The 24,323-nt window shown below is 36.9% G+C and overlaps 1 protein-coding gene across 3 annotated transcripts in view; it reads right to left on the bottom strand.

The window, feature by feature from the left end:
* ntmt1 (N-terminal Xaa-Pro-Lys N-methyltransferase 1) overlaps positions 1-24,323 on the bottom strand; it is a 78,784-nt gene that overhangs the window by 18,776 nt on the left and 35,685 nt on the right. The window contains exon 2 of one of the 3 annotated variants that reach the window (XM_055199527.2): positions 4,403-4,604. Coding sequence is in view for 1 of the 3 variants with exons in the window: in XM_055199525.2 (XP_055055500.1) it covers positions 834-880 (47 nt within the window). In the remaining 2 variants the exon portion in view is untranslated. Of the gene's footprint in view, positions 1-655; positions 804-833; positions 993-4,402; positions 4,605-24,323 lie in introns of those variants that run through there. The other 2 variants (XM_055199525.2, XM_055199526.2) reach the window with 2 other exon arrangements.

The following is a 24,323-nucleotide window of genomic DNA, read 5'->3' as shown; positions in this document are numbered from 1 at the left end:
CCATAATACCCTAGCAATGACTTAAAACAGACACATAATGCAACAGAAACAGCCTAGCAACCAAACAGAATGCAACAGAAACAGCCTAGCAACCACTTATAGAACCCTAGCAACCACACAGAATGCAAGAGAAACAGCCTAGCAACCACCCATAATACCCTAGCAATGACTTAAAACAGACACATAATGCAACAGAAATATCAACAGATTAAGTGAGAAACTTTTATTTTGAAATCATTCCTCTCGTGCATTTACCGTAATGTCTAATTTATGTGCACACAGAAAAAAAACGGGGGGCTAGTTTGACCGTCTTTTTCGGAGTGGCGGCTGGCTTGACCGCAGTAAATTATACTACAATATGAACTGTTTATCAATTCACTACAGTTAATGCTACAGAAAACTGTACTACATATTAATAAAGTGAAGTAATTTAATATACTATAGTATTTTTAATGAGGATGTAGACATAACCGATACATACATTGTAAATTACTACATCTTATAATCTTCTACCAAATCAGAGACGATAATAATCTGCGGACCCACAACCATTTACAACAAAAGTATTTTTAAGCATGTATAGTAAGTTAAAAAAAGTATAGTAAGTATAACAATAATGGAAGACGAATAATAAAGTTTTAATCGCATTACTTACCGGACTTAAGCTTTACGTGGACATAAATGTGATCCTTCTACCGAGTTATTTAAGTGCGGTCGTGTCGTTTAACTATATTTGGTGATGACAAGTAACACGTGTTGACAGACGGCCAGCTCCAAACCACTCGCTCCCACTGAGCCTCCACTGTTTCAAGATTAAAGTAACACCGACTTACCTTTGATTTCGTGCCCTGGCTGAACGGCCTGTCCTACAATCGGTCATATCACGGTTAAACAACTGTCACACAAATGCCCCATGAAAGCATTTCTGTAGGCTTCACTTGGCCATCACATACATGCTACAAATTATACGTCATTTCCTTATTTAAGTACCATATCCTTTCAAAGAGTTTTGTTTGCTTTGTCTCCACCTGGTGGACGATAGTTCATTGTACCCGATTGTACCTATGAGACCAAATCAAATGCTCTTATTTGTTCAAAATACATTTTAACCGTATAAGTTATTTTTATTTTATTGTTGTAGACACCATAACCAATGTTCCTTTTTATATTTCAGACACATGTTAGCAAAGCATCCTTTGACCCCACAGCAATGGGACCCATACCCTCACAAATATTAAGCATGGTTTAACTATGGTATTTGTGTAAAACCAATAGACTGTAAAAAAAAAGAGATGGACATAGTGTCCGTGACATCACCCATAAAGATCGTTTTTGAAGCTTAAAGTAGGCGGTGCGGATATCCGAAAATGGGTAAAAAGGCGGGATGTGGCGGGTGAAGCTGAGGTGACTGGTTGCTGAAACCACGCCCGCCTAGCTCGACTCTAGTGACAGCAGTGTCTGTTCAACCGTCACTTAAGTGGCCACGCCCTTAATTATGCATAACTTTAAGGCTTAATATTATTTAAAAGGATGAGTTACAAAAAAATTCACCCCCCTCACAGTTGTCATGAAGGGCAAAGGTAGCTATACAGACTAAAAACCATTTTTGTACCAGGCTGTAAACATATTATTTTCCACTGTAAAAATGACCATTTAAACACGGAGGTCTATGGGAATTGACTCCCTTTTGGAGCCAGCCTCTAGCGGCCAGTCGATGAATTGCAGTTTAAATCACTTACGTGATTTCCGTGATCAGAGAGATCGGAATGTTGCTCATCGGTAAAACCTTAGTAACCACAAATGTATATATCTATAGTAATCATACTATATATTTGTAACTATGGTAATGGTACTCAATATGCAAAAAAAGGCAATAGTAAAACCATCCATAATCTCCCTAAACGAAAAACCATGCACTAAACTATTTATTGCTGGAACAGAAACATCTTTGAGAGTCTCTCAGACATCAAACATCTGTTTTTACTGAATTGCCAGAGCTTGCAGAGTGGAAGTGACACCATCAATGCAAAAATGACTGGAGAATGCAAAAATAAAGTTAGATGATTGTTCCCACTAATATTGGTCTCAAAGCAGGATTTTGTGTCCTTTATTTTCACAATCAATCACATTATCATGTTTAGTTTGTCTATACAGAATCTATATGTCTGCATTGGTATACATTAAAATCTTCAACCACATTTTCTTGATATCCCCTTTAATAAATATTCAATGGAACAGTTTATAAATTTCAACCCGGTGCTTCTATATTCAGTATTCTGTGCTGATTCTTGTTTCCAGCTTTTCTTTCTTTATTTTTACTCCCTTCATTACCTGACAACGTTCCGGCTGCTGCCTCTTCTGTTTATACTCGTTTCTCCTCCCTCTCAACTTCAACATCACTGTTCTCCCCTGGGCACCTCCTCGCTTTTCCTTCAGACTCTGTCTGCTTCAGTATCTCATTCTGAGCCAGGCTGGCAGGGTATACAGATGATGACTCAGTATACTGTCTGCCTGCATCGGACAGCCTGCAGTCAGTCGATATTCAATCTGATCTGCTCTCCTTCACCCTATCTTCTTCTGTCTTACTCCCTTTCTGGCTCCTGACACCTTTTACGCTCTCATTAGAATTACAAAGAGGCCGGAGAAATGGAGCGGAAATCAACACTTCTGAACAGTGCAGAGTCAGCAGGAATGGCCGGCTCTCCTCCTTGTCTATGCCTGTGTGGACCTCTCTTACCCTTTGTTTAAGGATATCTATCTTCTGCATAATTCTTACACTTTAACAATTACATCTACACACTGTATTAAAATATACAGCAATGATAACAGAATATAATTACAATGAACATATGAATGATTGCAGTGACTAAAGACTTATGCTTGGGTTTCTATTGTGTTTTTCAGCTGGATCAGAGAAGGGTGGTTGAGGGAAAGGTGTGCATAGATGACACTTGCATGATGTGGAAATTACCCTAATCATGACATGTAGACCTTCATTAAACAATAACAGATCTATAAGTTACACAAGAGTTGGGAGTATACAGACAGCCTGAGAAAGAAATGGACAGTGAATGGCCATACATTTAATGGGACGTTTCATTTTTTTGAAAATATGCTCATTTTCAAGCTCCCCTAGAGTTAAACATGTGATTTTTACATTTTTGGAATCCATTCAGCTGATCTCCGGGTCTGGCGGTACCACTTTTAGCATAGCTTAGCATAATCAATTGAATCTGATTAGACCAATAGCATTGCGCTAAAAATAACCAAAGAGTTTCAATATTTTTCCAATTTAAAACTTTACTTTTCTGTAGTTACATCATGACAGAAAATTAAAAGTTGCGAAAATAGTCCCCTTAGTAACTTTCAATGGCAGGGTACTATTTTCGGGCACTGCGTTATATCACGCTTGCTGCAGCAATATTATGGCAGCAAAGTCCTTGATTATTACGCCAGAATGAGAGTATAGTTCCTAGCCATATCTGCCTAGAAAATCACAACTTTTAATTTTCTGTCGGTCTTAGTACAAGTTTTACATAGGAAAAATATTGCAACACTTTGGTTATTTTTAGCGCGATGCTAATGGTCTAATCAGATTCAATGGATTATGCTAAGCTATGCTAAAAGTGGTAGCGCCAGACCCAGAGATCAGCTGGATGGATTCCAAAACAGTAAAAATCAAATGTTTAACTCTAGCTGGAAAATGAGCATATTTTCAAAAAAAGTGGAATGTCCCTTTTAAATGCACTTTTTAACATTTTTACAATTATTTTTTATATATTACAAAAAATACACTGTAAAAGGTAAAAGTTGGATCTTAAAAATAACTTCAATTGGTAACGCCTAAAATAAATTTTCTCACTTTTAGATTTTAGGCGTTACAAATTGAAGTAATTTTGTTACTGTATATACCATAAAAAAAGTCCATGCAGTTCAACTTTTCAGTCAATTCTGCTTTCATTGTATTGTTGACCTTGGCCAAATAGAAAATGTGTGATTCTATTTAAATTAGGAGGAAATTACTCTATTTAAAGAGGGTTTTAAACTGGGTGTTTGATATCAACATATAAAAGCACTGATAGAGAGGTTTTGACTCCAAACCTTATAGTTATGGAGATTTAGCCCTTGTAACAACTGGCCTACAGTATGTTAGGGTATTTTGTACATATAAAAGCAATATAAAAGCATAAATGTACCTAGAGTCATTTCAGTTGCACTATTATAATTTCAAAATATACCACTTTACCACCACATGTGAAAGAATGGAGCACTTGTGCATTAATGAATGTAGCCATGTGATGGCACTGTTGTACTGCACGAGTGTCTAAGCATGAAAGCTTCATGTTAAGATTATTCATTCATTCATCCATACATTTGTTTGTTCGTTAATTCATTTACTCACCCCCTCACTCACTTCTCCAGGTGTGAACTTTCAGGCACTTGGGAATCTTGTAGTCTTATCAAGCAAAAGCTGCCAACCAAAAGCAGCAATAAAGACGATGCCACACAGTGGTCAGAGGTGCACAACACAGTGGATGACTGACTGGAGACTTTCAGATACAACATTAGCACATTTTCTTCCTACTTGTATTCTGCATTGGTACCTTGAAGAGAAAGAAAACAAAAAACAAGTTAACACTTTAAATATCATTGAATGCGCAATGAATGGCTTGCACACTATCGAGACTGCTATTAAGTTTCTGTCACCACAGAGTTTATATGCTACACACAAGTTAACTGTGACGACTAAAATGTCAAGCCTGCATCGTACAGCTTTATAAGGGATTTTTCAGCAGATGGATGATAATGCAAGTTTACACTATAATAATAACCAGTATTGGATGCATGATGTAATGTTTGGTTTTGGCTACTCTTAGTGTCTATTCAGCATTGGATCAATAGTAACTGTAATGGGTGCTTTTGAGATTGATAAATAAATAAAACAAGCATTGTTTCTGCATTTGTGTGTGTACATGTATTTGTATAATTACAGAGAGTAAAATAAAGACAAACTCTCATTCCTTTCTCCCATGTGCTAAGCATTCATATTGTGTTTTGGCTATATGGGTATGCAAAGGTCACAAGAGGGTTGTCTTATAAGAACTGACCCATATGGTCAGACTGACTGTCACAGTGCCAAAAGGCAAAAATAAACAAGATCACTAACAAATGTTTAAAAACAAATAATTTTTGAAAAAAAGAAAAGATAAAAACTTAGCCACACTAAAACAAATCTCAATGTCTTTAAAGGGAATATGCGTTTGTGACATATGACAGCTGTACGGCTCTTTGATGTTTGGGATTACGGTTGAATTACATCATGGTACCGTGGATAGGAGCACCTGTATTGTGATATAAAAAATAAAAAAACGCTACAATACACATGAAAAGACAGCTGGACTGAGGTCTCCTGGAAGCAGAAGGAAATTAAAAGACACACTTGTTTTAAGATTTCCCCTTAAGACTGTGTGGTGTAAAAATATCCGTCCTGAATGTCCTCGTATCATAAAAGTGTTTTGTTTGTTTTGTGGTTGCCATCTAGATGTTAACTCAGAATGGCATGAAGTTATGATTCTCACGAATTTCAATTTGCAACATACCAGCGCATTATGAGGCTGTATCAAAATGATTGTTCTGCTGGGTGTTTTCATACGGTTATATAAATCATCGATATTTTTGGGTAACACACTAGAATTGAAAGATCTGGGTATGCAGTTTTTGATATAAACTGGAATATTTTAGCAGGCAATATCTTGAAATCTGACCTTTTATTCATCATTATAGACCTTGTTGTAAAACGCAGCAAACTTCAATTGTATAAAGCTTCAGTCCACGCCAGGATCTTAATCGAAGCCAGAGCACTGCGGGGCGTCAAGCTGAATGGTTAATGACTGAATTACAATCAGGTTTGGGCGAGAGCAGGATTAGTTCAGTCTTTGAAGGTCTGATGTGGTTTCTGGTTCCAAAGCACTGCATTGCATTTGTGGATTGTTGCATTTGTGTTTACAGAACAAAGCGACAGAATGTTACACAATCTCTAAATTCGGCTGGGTTATTTATAAACCAAAACTGGGTAAATATTGGTCACATGTTGGGTTACAAATAAACCTATGCTGGGTTGTTGTTGTTAACCCAACCATGCATTGAAACAACCAAGCATAGGTTTATTTATTAACCCAACATGTGTTCTGTCCTATATTTACTGAGCATTGGGTTAAAAATAACCCAGCAGAACTTTTCTCTTCCTTTTCCTCTCTTCTTTCCGTTTTCCCCCATATGTGCTTCCCAAACACTTACTGTTTCTCTCTATGACAACCCCCCCCCCCCACGTCAACACCAACAGCAACTCTCTCTCATGGTATCTATATTTTGTGAGATCAGCCCTGGCTGGGTAGATTGAGGTGGACAGCATGAGCACATGCTCTCTCTACTGACTCTCTGCCTAATCCCTGACCTAGAAACAGAGAGTCAGAAAGAAACAGAAAGAGTTCTTTTGTTATTACTACAGTCACTTTGCTTAAATATACATTTTACTGTTTGTTTTCTGTCTTGCTATTTTATAGAAGGCATTTGTGGGTGTTTTCACATATAGTTTATTTTAAAAGAACCAAATTCAGTTCACTTAAAGTGAACCAAAAAAGGGACACGCCGAAAGACCAGTCTTTTTGGTGTTCACAATATAGTGGACTCAAAAGAGGACCCAGTTCTTTTTTTGGTCCTCTTCAGAATTAATGTGATCTCAGACCCTTTCTTATTCACATCGCAACTTCATAAGAACTCAGACCCCAGCTTTCTGTGCAGCAGTTGATTTTGATACAGTGTCCAAACGTCATGCAAAGCGGACTGGGACCTCGTTGATTTCACATCTCAAAAAGAAATCGAACCACAAAAGACCCAAAAGCAAACCGTACTCACACCACATCCAGAGGTGGTCTGAGTATGGTTCGCTTTAGGGTCCTTTTAGGGGGGGTTTGTATATACACACTGCTCCGAAAGCATTTGGAGGGCTCAAACGAACTAGGTGTAAAAAACACCCTTTAATGCTTTCTTATGCTTTTGTATGTCCTAAAATAGTACGTTAAACAGTGGTTCTAAAACTATTTCGGCGTGCAGCCCCGTTTTTTTACGGTGCATCCCTTCATGGCCCCTCCCCAAAAAAATTTATGACATAAAATATTTCAAAACGTAGAATTTGAAATTAAATTATACAAGGTAGTGCTGTTGGTTAGTAGCCTTATTTTTATGAGGTTTAACTCATTCCCCGCCAGCCTTTTTTTAAAGTTGACCGCAAGCATTTTTGTGATTTTCACAAGTTTTACAAAATGCCTTCCAGGAAATGTTTCTTCTAAAAATGTATAAACATACAAATATATCAAATGAAAGAACAGACCCTCTGTAAAAAATAAACAAACAAACAAAACGGGGGAAAAAACGTTTCATCCTATCTATATTTTTTCTGGGGAGGACTATTTTTCTTTAAAAAAAATTTTTTAGCAAAAAGCTGGAATAATTGCATTTCTGTGAAGGAATTTTGTTAGAGATCAGATTCAGAATGATTATCAACACAGAGTTTAAAATTAGTAAATAACTTTTTTGCTTCAGTTTTTTTATAAATTGGGTAAGCCATCTAGTGAAAGATCGCGGTATTACAGATTAACATAAAAATTCATCAGGATTAAGTTTTTATGCAAATGTTTTCTCTTAATTGACGAGAGAACTCGTCAATGGCACGGAAAGAGTTAATTACACATAATTTATGATAAATTAATGTATTTTATAAAATGTCATTAAACTGCGTTAAAGCATCATGTCAATAAAAAACTTTCAAACTTAGTGCATGTGTAGATAAATAGACAGACAGACAGACGGAGAGATGGGCAGATTGATGGATGAACAGACAGATACACAGCAAAATCACCAGTGTTAAATGTACAATGCCGGTGTATATATAGGTGTCACCAGGTCTGGTGGTACTCATATATAAACACCAGCAGTGTACATTTAACACTAGTGATTTTGCTGGATAGATAGATAGATTATATATATATATATATATATATATACATATACATATATACATATATATATACATATACATATATACATATATATATATATATATATATATATATATATATATATATATATATATATATATATATATATATATATATATATATATATATATATATATATTTATATATATTTATATATATATATATATTTACCCAAAACAACCCCACATTTTTAAAGTGTATATAGGTATATCAATATACCATACAGTATCTATAGTACCGTATATAGAGTATATTATATTAGATATGTGCATTTCACTGATGCCAGATGTTGTTATGAGGACAGTTTGCTTTAAAGGTCTGTCACCATACCTGATGTCAGCTATAAATGAACAAATAAGTGAGATAATAAATATGAGTTATGGATAAATGTAGTGTTTCTGTACCTCAACTGGTAGCATTGTATTAGCAGCGTAAAAAGTTCCATCCCGCTTTGGATACAAGGTTCTGCCAAATGCATAAATGTAAATATAATGTAAAAGTAAAGTGGGAAGAAATGCTAATTATACTTCTGAATAATTATAATACATGTGTAAAATAACAGGCTAAACAGTGCGGTGTCATTCAGACAGTATGATTTCGATTTTGAGGAGCTCCTCATCCGGTCTGGAGGAGAATTTACAATCTGGTTCTAGTGCGAGACTATGCCTGGCTGGCACATTGTTAAAAATGCATAAGCCATTTTCTTATTAATATTTCACACAAGTAAGCATCCTATCAACAGTGCAGCTGTAACCATGCAGGCACTACAGAGAGAAAGAGAGATAAGGAGAGAAAGAGGCTAAGGGAATATAAAGGAGAAGGAAAAAATGGACAAGGATGGCGTTAAAACGTATACTGTGGGTCAAATATAATTGCACATATTCTGAATGGTGAATCTTGTTGAAAATTGTAAATAGTCTCAGTTATCTCACCACAATACATTTAAATAACAAGCAAATTAAAATGTATTATGATACAACAGAGCCAAATCTTTGTCATAATCGTGAATACATTTCCTGCATTTTAATGTTTGCATTGTATTGCATCATAGTAATACTGCCATTAATTGCAGTAATTGTAGTTAGCCAGTAGTTGCATAAAGTTTACACAGATAACAAAAGCATGTTGCTACCAGGCACACAAACAATGTGAGGAAAGAAAATGTGTTTATTTATACAGGATGAGAAGCTCAGATGCAAAAGCCACTAAACACCTCCCCTGTCAAAAATAAAAAATAATGTTATTTAACGAATGCTCTCTGTTCATCGAATACCTTTGCTTTAAATCCCGGCTTCAGGCAATTCAGAAATACTGCTTTGTTGGTAGAATCCGTTAAATGAATTTTCAGCAAAGTCCTCTTAGTGCACGGATCACATTCTTGTGAGTATTTGGACATTACTGTAATTAGTAATTTTTTATATTACTCATTATTTGCATTGTTTCTAGTTGCATCTTTAGTGATTTTGCAATTGTCTTGTATCCACTGAGAGGGTTTTGAAGTTAAATTACTAAAGTGAGAATTGTGATAATAAGGCATTTCAAATACTGTCTAAAGCCCTATTAGGATGGAATTCGTTTTAGAGGGGGACCTCTGAGAAAATCGTGTCTCTCAGAGGTCCTCTGTGTTTTTAATCCCTTCCGAATCAGCCATGTCTGTGTTTTTCTCTGATGACCTCCATAAAAATTCCAGAGCAATTTACCTTCTGTTTTCGCTGAACTCAGAGATCCTCTGAGAAATTTAATCCCGCCTGGTTTGCAAGCCATATCTTTTGAAAACGCGGTTCTTTTGTGTTTTGGCTAACATGATCTGCCGTAAGGTCTTACTAATGCGCGCATATTTTACTTACTGAGTCACATTTATTCAGACATGGATGTTTTTTTCCATTCGGCGGAATAAAATCATTAAATCAAGACGAGCCGAATATCAAACACTGTTAAGAGTCAAGGTAAGAAACTCAATCTTATTTTGTTTCACTCTGAAATGGTAATGTTATTTAATAAAGATAATACATTTTATATTAATTGATACGGCTTCCAATAAGCTGTAACGTTGGGGAATGTAGAAGGTATTTAACGCGTGATTAAAAGGTCCATGCAATCGGGAATAAGATTAAAGTCTTTATTGCTTCATCCAAACATTCTTTAAGAACAGCCATTTATAATCCATATCTTCAAAAACGCCATCTCAACAAAGACAAACAATGCAACTTATCTCCCACGCACGCTACCAGTTGTCACGGTAAAAAACCGTATGCTTCCTCCCCAACTACACACCTGTCAGTCATTAGACTTGTGCTTAATTATATAGCTCACCAAGTGCCATCTAGTGGACATCAACAAAATGGCTCCTACATTAATATTAATCATGATTTCTTAATTTCTTTGGGTTTATTATAAGCAGACAGTTATATAAAGAGCATGTGATCTTCTGCAATGGCCAAACACACAAAACAGACACTACCATCTCTGGAATAGCTTGAGAATTTGAGTCCCGTCCAAATCGGTACATAAAATCACAGACGTTGTGGGGGACAAACGCCATTTGGAAAACTAATCCCATCCAAATAGTGCTTAAGGGCACTTAGGGCGCACTCATACTATCCAAACCAAACCGTGCCCCAGCGCGATTGTCCCCCTCCCTACTCCCCCAGAAGCACGCACTCACACTGTACTTTTATCAATCCAAGCCCGGGCACGCTTTCGTCATTAGGATGTGATTGTTTGAAGAAAGCAGGAAGTAAAGCGCTCTCTTAAAACTGGAACCCATCGTAATGTTAAGTCTGTGTTTTTTATTCGAAGTTGTTTGGTGAATGATGACACACACAGCCTCTTATATGCCATCATATTGCCTAGTTGATCTGTCACGTGCGCAGCTCGGACATTCAAGTAACCCTGCTGCGAGCATCAGAAGGTTTTCCAAAGGCAAATAAAGTTGGGTGGTCGCGCAATTGACATCTCTCCTTTTGAACCGAGCTCTGATGCGATTTCCGATCACACTGCGCAATTCGTGCCTGAGCCCAAGTAAACCGCGCTCGAGCCCACCTCTGCAAGCCGTCCAGGGCCTGGGCACAGTACAGAGCCATCACACTAGTCAAACGAACCAGGCTTAGTGGTCAAACACGCCGAGGCGCGGTTAAGTGTGAGTGTGCCCTAATAACCTTTTCATTGCCATTAAAGTGAAATTACTGGACATAAACATAAGAGTCTGATAGAAAGTGCTATATCTAAGCATATATGCTACTATATGTAAGGTAGAGATGCGCGGATGGGCTATTATTTCATCCGCAACCGCATCACAAAACTCATCATCTGTCCGCCATCCATCTGCACCAACGTTTTTGACCAGTTTTCAAAACCGCACCCGCCCGCCATCCGCTGACTGGGCGATGCAAGGCGCTGCTGTTGACAGCCATGAGACTAGAAAGCTCTCAGAATATCAGCAGTGGTCTCCGATCGGTGAACAGGGACAAAAATAAATAAATAAATAGCCTAAATTAAATGCAAAAATTACATAGCATGCACTGGTGTCATCCTGATTTACCACTTTGTAAAACTTATTCCAGGCAACCCTTTTCTGACCTTCTAATTCCTTCGTTTTTATTCGAGTTTGCCACGCCACGTACCTCCTTCACCAGCGTTGAGAAGAGCTGTTTCCCAATTCAAAGGGTGCTTAGAATGAAGCCTCAAAATGCATCCTCATTTTTCCGTGCTGTTAATGATACAACGAATGGATCCTTAACAGCCGATGCTATCCCAAACTATTAAAACCTTTATTAAATAAAAGTGTGTATTTATTAGAAAACTTTTTCTTGTCACTGTTTTAGTATTATAAGTTATGTTTTGTGTTAATATTATTCTGTTTATGTTGTGTATATTTCTAAGGTTGATTAATTTGATATACTGTTAAATAGTTTAATCTACATCAATGTGTCATATTTTGTAAAATAAAATACATATTTTTCTGGTTCCATATTGATGTTAATAAGTCAGAAATGCCTCCGCTGTTTTTTGCTGACAGGCACAGTGGGCCCTCAGAAGGCTAGACCGTCTCATTTCATTTCTCTTTGCGAAATTCTGAGGCTGCCACTTTAAAAGACAGAGTGCTCACCTTTTGAGGTTGCATGCTTAGAAGGACACAGCTAATAACAAGCAGTCGATCCGCCACCCGCCCGAATTGAATTAAAATAAAATTTTTCGTCACGTCATCCGCCCAATCCGCAGTTTATCCGCGCCTGTAACTGCCAACCGCGCATCTCTAATGTAAGGAATAATTGACAACGGGCTGTTGAATTATAAGAAAATAATGCACACACAAGGCGGTAATTCACCTCCGGTGTGCATTATTTTCAAATAATTCAAAGGACCAGAGTCAATTATTTCTCTTATACCACTGTTACCACAAACATTGCGCTGGTGCCTATTTTAAAGACATTTGACAAGTTAGGTGTGTGGTTTACTGAAAAAGAATCAACACCCGTGAAACATTTCTCAACCAATCAGAATGAAGCATTCAACATACACACACACACACACACACACACACACACACACACACACACACACACACACACACACACACACACACACACACACACACACACACACTCACCTAAAGGATAATTAGTAACACCTGTTCAATTTCTCATTAATGCAATGGTGCAATGGTGTGGGGGATGTTTTCTTGGCACACTTTAGGCCCCTTAGTGCCAATTGGGCATCGTTTAAACAACCTACCTGAGCATTGTTTCTGACCATGTCCACCCCTTTATGACCACCATGTACCTATCCTCTGATGGCTACTTCCAGCAGGATAATGCACCATGTGACAAAGCTCGAATCATGTCAAATTGGTTTCTTGAACATGACAATGAGTTCACTGTACTAAAATGGCCCCCACAGTCACCCGATCTCAACCCAATAGCGCATCTTTGGGATGTGGTGGAATGGGAGCTTCGGCCCTGGAAATCTTCATCAACTGCAAGATGCTCTTCTATCAATATGGGCCAACATTTCTAAAGAATGCTTTCAGCACCTTGTTGAATCAATGCCACAAATAATTCAGGCAGTTCTGAAGGCGAAAAGGGGTCAAACACAGTTTTAGTATCAGTATTATATATATATAATAAACACATGACATCACACTCTACTTATTTGGGTCTGAGTGAAATTCAATGACCCAGGGACATCTAGTGGTCAACAACAAAACTGACTTTAGAAGGCAAAATGTAAATATAAATGACAATGAGATCTATTCAATATCTCACTGATTTAGACAAACAGACACTTGCTAAAGACTCAACATTGTCTCAACTATTTGCTAGGATAACTACAATCAAAATCTTTGACCGAACTTCAAAATGAACCCGATATGTGGTGAACATAACTATCACAGCTCTATACATCGATACATCATTTCTCAGGAGCAATTTTGAGAGTAGGCTGTGTTGACATAACCGAGTCAACCTTGAAAGAGTAACCTCTGAAACATCACATTTTCCTATGGGTTAAGCTCATAGACTTGAAAACTAAATGGGTGATTCTCACGAAACCATTGAAACACCACGGTACTAATGATTTTAGCTTTAAAATGTGTAATATAGTAACATTAAAAAGTATCAGAATTAACACAATACTGTGTTCTACCTTGCACAATGTGTGATTTCAACATAAGAATTTATAATTGTAAATTTTATCTCATTTTCTGCTGAAATTCTCATTACCGCAATGTGTCCGGCTGTGTTTGAACATGCGTTATGTTGTAATTTAATCAAATTAACACAAAATATTAAGAAAAAAAATAAATGGATGTTTTGCTAGACTACTTTAGATGACAGAAAAAATATTTACTGAATATTCATGTATAATAATAATGAAGAAAAATTAGGAAAATGATGTGTGCATGCCTGATGTTCTCATCCTCCGCAACACTTTTTGAGAACAGTTTAAGCACACATACAGAATTTTAATAAAGTTTGATTTTGAGTGATCAAGCACATGGACCAGTTACTTCAAGATGGCTACCAGGTAAGATCATTTTTTTTACAGTTAATTTGAAATATTGTCTTGTCAGAATGCTTACACGACATTTTGATTATCATTACCGCAACAGATGCTTATTAAATGTTAATTTAATTAATAGAAGCATAATACTTTGATTTTAAATGCATGTGCAGAATCTCCAAATTATGTTCTTTCAGGTTTGTCATGTCATTTTGAAAATATGTCAGTGTTGATGTTTTCTGACTGTTGCGGTAATGAGATTTTTTAGGGACAATTTTTTTTTAAATTATGTTACAAAAAGTGTTAAATGATAAGTAAAAGTTTTTAAATTAATGTTCCCATTTACTCCAGACTTTGTTTTTCAATGTCTGGTGGGAAAAAAAGTAAATTTAAGCAATTTTTACATTTTCATGCTTGACATTTTTAAAACCAAGTTTTCGTGAGAATCACCCAAATGCCCTTGATCCCAATCATCATTTGTGGTTTTTACAAGCTGTTTCTTTTCCATGAAAGATTTGCTGAAACTTTCATTCTAAAACGACTTTCAGCATATCACCTCGCAATGTAGCCGGTTGCCATAACAATAACCTCACATGCTAGCTGCCGCTTCCTGCTGTCCTGCAAGCAGCTTCTCAAGTTAGTTCGGATGAATGACTTAGTTAAGTATTATAATATTTGTTTATAACATAATTTTAAAAAACACACACACAAACATAAAGAAACAGAGGTTATACAGCGGTGGTAGGGACATGCCTTGGCATCCTATTGCAAAACGCAGGCCTGTGTGTGTGTGTGTGTGTAGAGAGAATTGATCCAGTCATCGCTAGCACCAGAACCCTGTGAGACATGAGGCAGTAAGAGAGAGAGGGGGATGGAGGGAGGAAGGAGAGAGAGAGAAAGAGAGAGAGAGCAGCAATAGCAGCAGCAGTGCTATTCAAGCTAACTCGTTATGTCCAGGGCTTATTGGAAAACAGTCCAACTGAAGCTCAGCACTGAAATTAGTTATTGATCTTGCCTCCCCATCACCGAGCGCCCTCCCCCACCCTCCGCTTTGGGACCGCAAAACCTTCTTCTGCTGATTCCTGCTCTTTTTCATTTGTTCACCTCTCTCGTTCCTTCCCTGGCTCTCTCCTCTTTTCGTACCATACATTCATCCACGTTTTACGGTGGCAGTCCTTTGTTTCCTGGAACTAGCCTTCCAGTATATTTTGATCGGTTCCCTCTCTCTCTCTCTCGTCTGTGGCTTCTTGATTGGTTAACCTTCAACACATTACTGTCCCTCACTGTCTCTCTTTCTCCTAAACTTCTGTTCTTCCTTTGCCTACCCATCACTATTTATTTTTAAATGTTTTCTTGCCCATGCCGTTCTTCTACAACTTCTTGCCATCTTTCTGTCATTGTTATTTGTCATCCACCAGTGCCCCTTTCTCTTTCATTGCTCTCTTTTTATTTCCCGTCTTCACCTTCTTTTGCTCAGATGCATCAATTTTGCAGTCAGCTGCACACACTAGTTATAATTTAAAGGAGAGTGAGAGATGAATAAATGGAGATGTAATTGGTGCAGTGAGGTGAAAAGAACGGCAAAATGTGCTATAATGGTTACGGCATAATCCCAAAACAGAAAATAAACACATTTTACACAAAAAAATCTGCATTCTTATACTAACACACACACACAATACACAATTACAAGCAAAAATACTATTTGTGTAGCATCTTGTATACAAATATAAAATTATGGCCCAAGACTGAAATAAACACTAGATGAAGAAAATATCACGATTACATTTACATTGCACTACTCTTGTTACATTTTAAGGTAACCTTTGGTTTCCGTATAAATAAAATGTTGTGTCTGAACTGCGGTGCAGTTGTCACACGAGTCAAGACAAGTGTGTGTCTCCTTATCTTTAGGCTGTGTGTGAGAATACACAGCCAAGAATCACGCAATACCCAGCTTTGTAGTGTGAAGACACTATAAATAGCTAAATAGATGCAAAAAAAAACACTGTAATTTCATCGTGTCTCATGAGCTATGAAATTATTTATTATCTGTATCTTTCAGTACAAAACAAATAATGGTACATGTTAAAAGCCTAGTCAAATTCTGTTGTACTACTTTTAATCTGATTTTTAGTTGTGCATTTAATACAGTATGTTAAAGCAGAATTGAATTAAAGGCGGGGTGCATGATTTCTTAAAGCCAATGTTGATATTTTAAATCACCTAAACAAACACACCCCTACCCCAATAGAATCTGGACCTTTTGTTGATAGACCCGCCCCACACATACGCAACCCAAGCAACAATGTCGGTTAGTAGACACACCCCTTACTGCTGATTGGCTACAAGTGTGCTTTGGTACTCAAATATACCCCATTTACACAGCACTTTGGTCCCACAAACAGGAAAAATGTTTTGTGCGTCGAGCGCATGGTCGAAAAGGGTTGGTCTTATTTTTTTAATGAGTAATGGGAGTATTCTGGGCATAACGTGCAATAAACCAATGAGAGTCTCAGCTCTCGTCCCCTTTAAAAGCTAGTTGTGCTGGAGCTATGTCTAATCCCTATTTAGATGACGGACTTTGTTAAACTGAAAAACTAAGCGGAGAAAGAAGATCCCCAGTTTAAGATTAATGTTAAATAATTGTGTTGTTTTTCACTTGTATTGAAATTGTTTTTTTTTTATTAAAACCCGTTTTCTTTTAGTCATGGAAGTAAAAAGCAGGCTTTTAACTGCTTTAAATGTATGGCTATGCAATATCTTAAAAAAATAATTTACAAGTATGTAAGAAAACGTTTGTACTCTAAAAATACTTTATTTGTAACAAACAGGAAATAAAGAATTTACAAACAGCTCTCCGCACGTTTCGGCACTTGATTTCATGATTTTTTTAAGCATTACTTAAAAATGTTTCTCATCTCACCATATCCACAGGTACAGAGTCAGTTATCATATACAATAAATCCGTGAGGTAGCTGTTAAAAAAACATTTAAAAACAGATGCATTTGTTTAAAGCAAAGCATTTATTTACTTACCAGGCTACAGGTGAAGCAGCTCTTTGTGCCTTCTAACGTCTCATAATCGATGCTCATTTATGTCCAAGAGACTCAATAATAATCTTTTACATTCAATCCTTTAATCTTTCATATTTAAAAGCGTTTTTGTGCTGCTGCGCATTCATGTATGTATGTGATAAGCAAACCCGTGTTGTCGTCCCATTTATAGGTGCATATTACTAATGCGCTCTTTAAATAACAAAAAACATATTGCGCCATTGACTTTAGACCAGGTTTTTGTTGGTCAATGGCGTAGTCTATTTTAGTTGCCTCAAAATAGCAACGCGCCAACAACGCGCCTGAACACACCTAATTTTCAGAGCAGAACACCCATGGGCGCAAAAGGGGACGCAAATGCATTCGCTATTTAAACAACGTGGCGCTAAACGTGAAAATGATAATTGCGCAGAGTGAAAACTAGCAAAAGACACTTGCGTTGCGCATTGCACCGGGTGTAAGATAGAACCCTATATCTGTTTTTCTCTCTTTCCTTTTTTTAACTTTATTTTACTTCTCTTTGTGGAACTGAGAAAAGCACTCACATGACTTCAACAGACATTCCTTCAGTCACATGAACATCACCATTGAACCAGAGAACACTAAACCAATAATTACATCCGGCACCATGATTAGCTCGAAACTACACATCAGAAGATTCCAACCCAAAGTTTCTGTCTTAAGTTCACAGATTGCACTTCTTTTTCAATTCACATCATATAGTTCAAAAAGAACTGGGAGTAATTACAATTAGTCATTTACATCAGAAAATTAGTGTTCCTGTAGTTTACAGCATTACGTTAGCAGCACAAAAGGTTGTGGGTTCGATCACACACACAATGTTAAAAATGTACCTTGTAAATCCATTAAGCTGCTTTGGATAAAAGTGTCAAAAATGTACCATAAAAAATAAAGGGGTAGTTCACCCCAAAAAATGAAAATTATGTCATTATTTACTCACCGTCAGGTTGTTACAAACCTGTATAAATTTCTCTGTTCTGTGGAACACAAAGGAAGAAAGAAATTCATAGGTCTGTAACAACTTGAGGGTGAATAAATGATAACAGAATTTTCATTTTTTTTGGGGTGAACTATCCCTTAAAGGTGATTCAGTCAGGGATCGGCTCATTTATCCTGCTACTGCCATTTGGGTACGAAATCCATAATGCTCTGAAAAAAAGCAACAGTCTATTCAAGCTTGTCAGGGATCAAAATCAAAGGAAAACGTTGTACTGCACAACTCGGCTGTACGTGTACAACCAAACAAAAAGACAACCTTTTTAATTCGTTTTGCCCCTAAGAATTGAATCCCTCTCTTTCAAGAAGTCCAATAGTCCTCTGTCACAATTCATGACATCGGTCTCAGTTAAACTTCTCCCTGTATTATTGTCAATGAACACTCATCAGTTTTGAAATAAACAACCTTAGCTGAATCTGAACACAAATGGCAGCATTTTAACCTGTTTCTTTGGCTTTCCTTTGATTCATATTTCATCAGAGGAATGCCCCAAAATCTCAACTCAAATGACCTTGTCATATGCATCTGGTCATCAAAACAGCTGTCCAATCAGTCAGGCTGTAATTGCATGTTTAAATAGGTAAGCACATTTAACATTCAGCTTACACTGTCCAAAGTGCTGTAGACAACCCATAATAAAATTACATATCCACCAATATAAATAGAACAAAAAGACATTAGCATCAGGTTAAGATGCTGGAAAAGCCAATAAATATAAGTGTTTTAAGCCTAGATTCAAAAACTGAAATTTAAGATATTCAAACCAGTTGTTTATTAGTAATTTCAACTATTGACTGGAAATGTCCCTTTATTTGAATACTTATAACACTCAGACATATTTCTTGTGCTGTATGCCCATTAATGGAACATGAAAATTATCTCATATTTCACTATTTTACTCTCATGCCATCCTATCCCTTCTTTAATCACACAAGCATTTTGTATTAAATTGCTGTCATGTTAACAATGCAATTATGCCACATACACATAACCACATACATCCAATATTAAGTAATTAACATGACTTTGTTAGGTTAATATACATCTTGTGTAGTGAAACAGTATAGCACTTATCCATTACTGTGGCAATCTGTTCTTGTTTTATATTTATATTCCAGTCGATCCAATTGAGTTAGTACAGTTATAGTTTCATTTTCCACTGTGGAGTTGATAATAGCATCCTATGGAATGTAATAACCTACAAGCCAAGCCAAGGCGTTGCCTTGGTAACACAAGAGTTTACAGATAGTATGCAATGTAAATAGCGAGTGCATTATGAAAGACGATCATTTATTTTTGTTTTTTAGGACTACTTTTTACCTGATCGGGGTTTTTTTTGTTCAAGTATTGTTCATAACAGCTACAGAGAGAAACTTGTAGCTACGCAACAGACAAGCGACCAACCCTAAGCAGTGACGTCACTACACGCATTCTACAATTTGGTTAGATAACCGCACTGACAATTTCGGGCCGAGAACGGTTTGTTATCTTGCCGTGCCAAACCAGGCTCAAGTGAAAATACCTGTAACTGTTCTTAGAAGTATGGCTGCAACGAACGATTATTTTTTATTTTCATAACTGTTTAAAGGTAGGGTAACAGATTTGATCCTGAAACATTTTTAGTTATGCTGGTTAAAAGTCTCCTCACATCCTGATAGCAATCACTGTGTTAAGTTGTTTAAATGTATTTGTAGCAATTTATTTTATCTATGAAAGGCGTAGGATCAAAAAATGTTAAACCAATCATAGATTTCGGTCCGAACGGACGTTTCCTTTTTTGTCCCAAACCCAAATGAACATCGGTAACTTTACTGCTTTATCACGAGATGCAAACAGCTGCAGGAGGCAAAGGGTCTGAAAGGGTCGTTGCACTGTTTATTTTGGTAAGGTAGGTATGCGATATGTTTGTATTGAGATGGATTCAGATATTCTACTTTGATGAAACATTGTGTTGCTTATGAAATTTGTGCTCGTTTACGGATTAGCGTAACGATATAGTTACTACGTCTACACAACCGAACGTGTGCTTAAACTAATTCTGATGTAAACCAGTTGTTTATGTTGGTTATTTTGGAAGTGTTATTTACTTTGTACTGCAAAGTTTTCTCACTGGTGAATGAGACATGAGATGTGACCGTCTGATCTGTGCGTGTTCATGTGTTTTGAAAGAGGCGTGACTTTGGATGGCGATTTGACTTGAGGGTGGGATCGTGTTTTCATTGCTAGGTGGCTACCGTTAGCATTTTTCAAAATGTGTTACCCTACCTTTAATCTGTATATTTTTTTTTATTAGTCAACTAATCGGATAAAAACCTACATATCTACATATTTCTAACTTAATAAAACCCTAAATTAGGGTATTTACATGTAGAAGTGTACTTTCAAAAGTGCAAAAGCCACACATTGACTTTTACTAATATAATATTTTTTATTTTAAGCCTCAAATAAAAATGTTTGTGCAGCTTTTAAATAGTAAAACATCTATAAATGTCATATTATAAATAAACAAAATATATTGAGCTGTTATCTTTAGGGATGACTTTATGAGCATGCAGCTCGCGCTGTAAAAAACAGTGCCTGACTTTAATTAAAAGCGCAGAAGCGGACGCACGTATGCTGTCCAAAACGACGGTGCTGCTGGAGCATGTGACGTCATAAAATGTCACTGTTTGCATATTGTGATTAAACATAGGCTATACGGCAACTAGTTACACAAGCAAGAACCAATGACATTGTACGTTATCAATGTCACAGACACACAACAAAACCAATGAGATTCAACATTATTGGCGTGCCATCATATTTTATCTATGTAAAGAATAATTGACGATGGGCCATTTAATTATTCAAAAATAATGCACACCTTTACACCTTGAGTGTGCATAATTTTTAAATAATTCAAGGACCAGAGTCAATTATTGCGCTTATGCCACAAACATTGCTCTTTTGTTTATTTTAAGATCTATATTTTAAGGCTGTTTAGGTGTGTGTTTTACAGAAATATATATATAAATGAGAACACAAAACGCAAAAGTACACTCTAAAAACAAACAGTGCTAAATAGCACTAAAAGTGTTTCTTTGCTCGTAATCATATAAGAACCATTTTTAGTGCTATATAGCACCGGTGAAGCACCTGTGTAGAACCATATAGTGCTATGTAGAACCATATGTGGTGCTATAGTTGTGCTATATGACCCACATTTGCGTCTTCACCGATGCTATATAGCACTAAAAATGGTTCTTCTATAATAAGCCACTTTTAGTGCTATTTAGCACCGGTTGTTTTTAGTGTACACAGTACTAAATTACTTAGTTGCAAATGTGTGCATATGCAAAGGGTGAATATAGAAAAAAGTGTACAGTAAACATGGTTTGAAAATGGGTTGGCAGTATATGCATACATATGCATAGTTATAAGATACATACAAAAATGTAAGATATATATACATATAAACCCAGTATAAACCCATATTAGGGATGCATATCAATTAATCGCGATTAATCTATAGCAGAATAAAAGTTTTTGTTTACATCATATATGTGTGTGTACTGTGTATAATAACTTTGTATAGTTAAATGCACACACATGCATGTATATATTTAAGCAATGTTTACATATGTATATACATTTGTATATTTATGTATAATTTATATATATATAAATATAAATACTTAGTATATAAATATATTTTTTTCTTAAAATTATACATGCATGTGTGCATATTTATATATACATAATTATTATACACAGTTCACACACATATATGATGTAAACAAAAACCTTTATTCTGCTATAGATTAATCGCGATTAATTGATATGCATCCCTAACCCATATATATATATATATATATATATATATATATATATGTATATATATATATATATATATATATATATATATATATATATATAAAGTGTCTTAGAGGCATATAAAGTGTTCAGTGCAATGAACAAAAAATTGGCTCATAATGGCATGAGGGGCACTGGGCTACGAAGGTATATTAGAGATCGTCCCGTCCAGTTTTGGTCCCATTTTAAGGCAGACCCCACAGAGAAACACCAGAGCTTATATAGTCAGAAAGTAGTCACCTCAGGTCAATTAAGGCACAGGCCTCCCCATTCTTTCTGCATACTCTCCAACTCACCGGAGTCTGTTCTGATCTTACCAGGCTGGGAAAAGGAGTTTCAGGAAGAGAAACAGAAGGAGCGGGACTAGTAAAGGGGGTTGGTGGAGCACACGGGAACAAAGCAGGAATTTAAATGGAACCCCTCAACCTCCTCCCCTCTCTCTCCCCCTGTTTGAAATCCCTCAGCCAAAGGGCCTCCCAGCCCCCGCCTTTCAACGCATCTGTCAGGGCTCTGCCATGCGGGGGCTGCATGTGGCCTGGCTTTAGAGGGGGTGTGGTAAGATAAGGGTCTTCACCAGGCATGTTTGGATGTGGTATGAGGGTGTGTTAGGGTCATGACGAGAGCGACGTGGTGAGGCGAACGGCATGTTTACACTATAACGTTGGCGAAAGGGGATCCCCCACTTGCTCTCCCAAATGGAAAAAGAACCTTTCCTGGAACCTCCCTCATAGCATAGTTTGTTCAGTTGCATCCCAACTGTTCCTGGCAACGCAAATGGCTTAGTAAGCATACTATAGTATGAGTCACTGTAAAAATTGCTTTGGATATAAACAAATGGACAAAAGGATGTCCGTTATAATATAGTGAAACCTGCATGTTTGGTGTAAAGTCCATTAGAGCCCTAAATTCCAATATGGTAAACCTATAACCAAGTTCCAAGTAGGTGAGCTGCTCTCATGGCTAACTAAGAATAAAAATTAACTTCTGGCATCCAGCTCCGTAAAAAAAAAAAGTCTTACGGGTACATCTGACTGCAGGCTCTGTTTAATGAGCAAAATGGTGTTTATCCTTTTTATACGGATACGATGACTGGTGAACTACATGGAAGAAGAGCTTTTCACTCCATTCCATGAAAGAAATGACCTTCAATGAAGAGTCTTTCCTACAAAACAGGAATGCCAACCATTCACATTGGTAATAAATCAATTTACTGGTCTTGAATTATTTTAAAATCTGTATTACACTTAAGGTTTAAGAAAGTTAAATCAAGGTGCACAAAAACAAATTGTTAAAATGTCTCTTAGATTAAAATAACCTTCATAATCAGCCCATAAATATATGAAAGCTGAATATATTGGTATAGCCATGAATGGTACAGCATATATCTAGGTCTGATCTCAATGCCGAGATGAGACACCACAAAGAGTTCATTGTTGGGGACCTGGGAGTTACATCTTGCAAGATACGTTCATGTCACCTATTGTTCTGAGACTAACCGTCTCTCCCATCACATAATAGTAATGGAGTCTGAAAATGTAAGTCAGGAAAACAGTCATCTCCTTCCACGATTTCTCTCCTCCACCCACCATTTTCCTCTACTGCAACCAATAGGAAGTGCGTCATAACCAAGGAAACACTTCCGGGAAATGGACCAGAAGCACAAAAAAGGATAGAGGATATAAATATGCTAAAGATGATCTTCTTTTTTGCTTATTTATTTCATATAAGAGTAAACATGCTTTTACTCTTATTAAATTACCATTTATTTTGCTGCTCCACTTTAGAATACAAATCTTCAGGCCTACCTCAGTCAAATTTGTACTACATTTAGATTACATCTCGTACCAAATGTCAAAAAGAAAAACTGAGTTGAATACTTTTGATGACATGCAATGGCCTACTGTGAAGTAAAGGTTAAGTCTAGCGAAATCTCAATTGTGCAGTTGTGGCAATTAGCCTCTGGAGTGCTCTATTTACTGTCATGTGATCGGCGCAGTAGCAACCATTAGCCATCAGGTGGCACTGTTAGTTAGGGCACTTCCCAGTATGCTTGACCCAGCCCTAGCAAGGTACTCAATGCTGCTTGCACAGGAAGAGATGAAGTGGATTATTTGGCCCATAAAAGTACACGGGCTGAGTTCACTGACTGGAAATGGCAAAGGAGATAGGGCAGAGAGTGGAGGTGAGTCAACCTCATCTGCCTCAGCAGGACTCTGGAGCCTACTCATGCTTTTATCATCGAGTAGATCAGTACATGTTGTGGAAAAAAAAACAGAGTTTTTCCCATTAACCAGCTGAAACTGTCTAGCATGAATAGCATTAGTTTTGGGAACCATCGA

This window comes from Misgurnus anguillicaudatus, chromosome 22 (genome assembly GCF_027580225.2).
Source record: "Misgurnus anguillicaudatus chromosome 22, ASM2758022v2, whole genome shotgun sequence".
Classification (NCBI taxonomy): Eukaryota; Metazoa; Chordata; class Actinopteri; order Cypriniformes; family Cobitidae; genus Misgurnus; species Misgurnus anguillicaudatus.
Note: the sequence above shows the minus strand (reverse complement) of the source record. Positions and strands in the feature narration are given on the sequence as shown.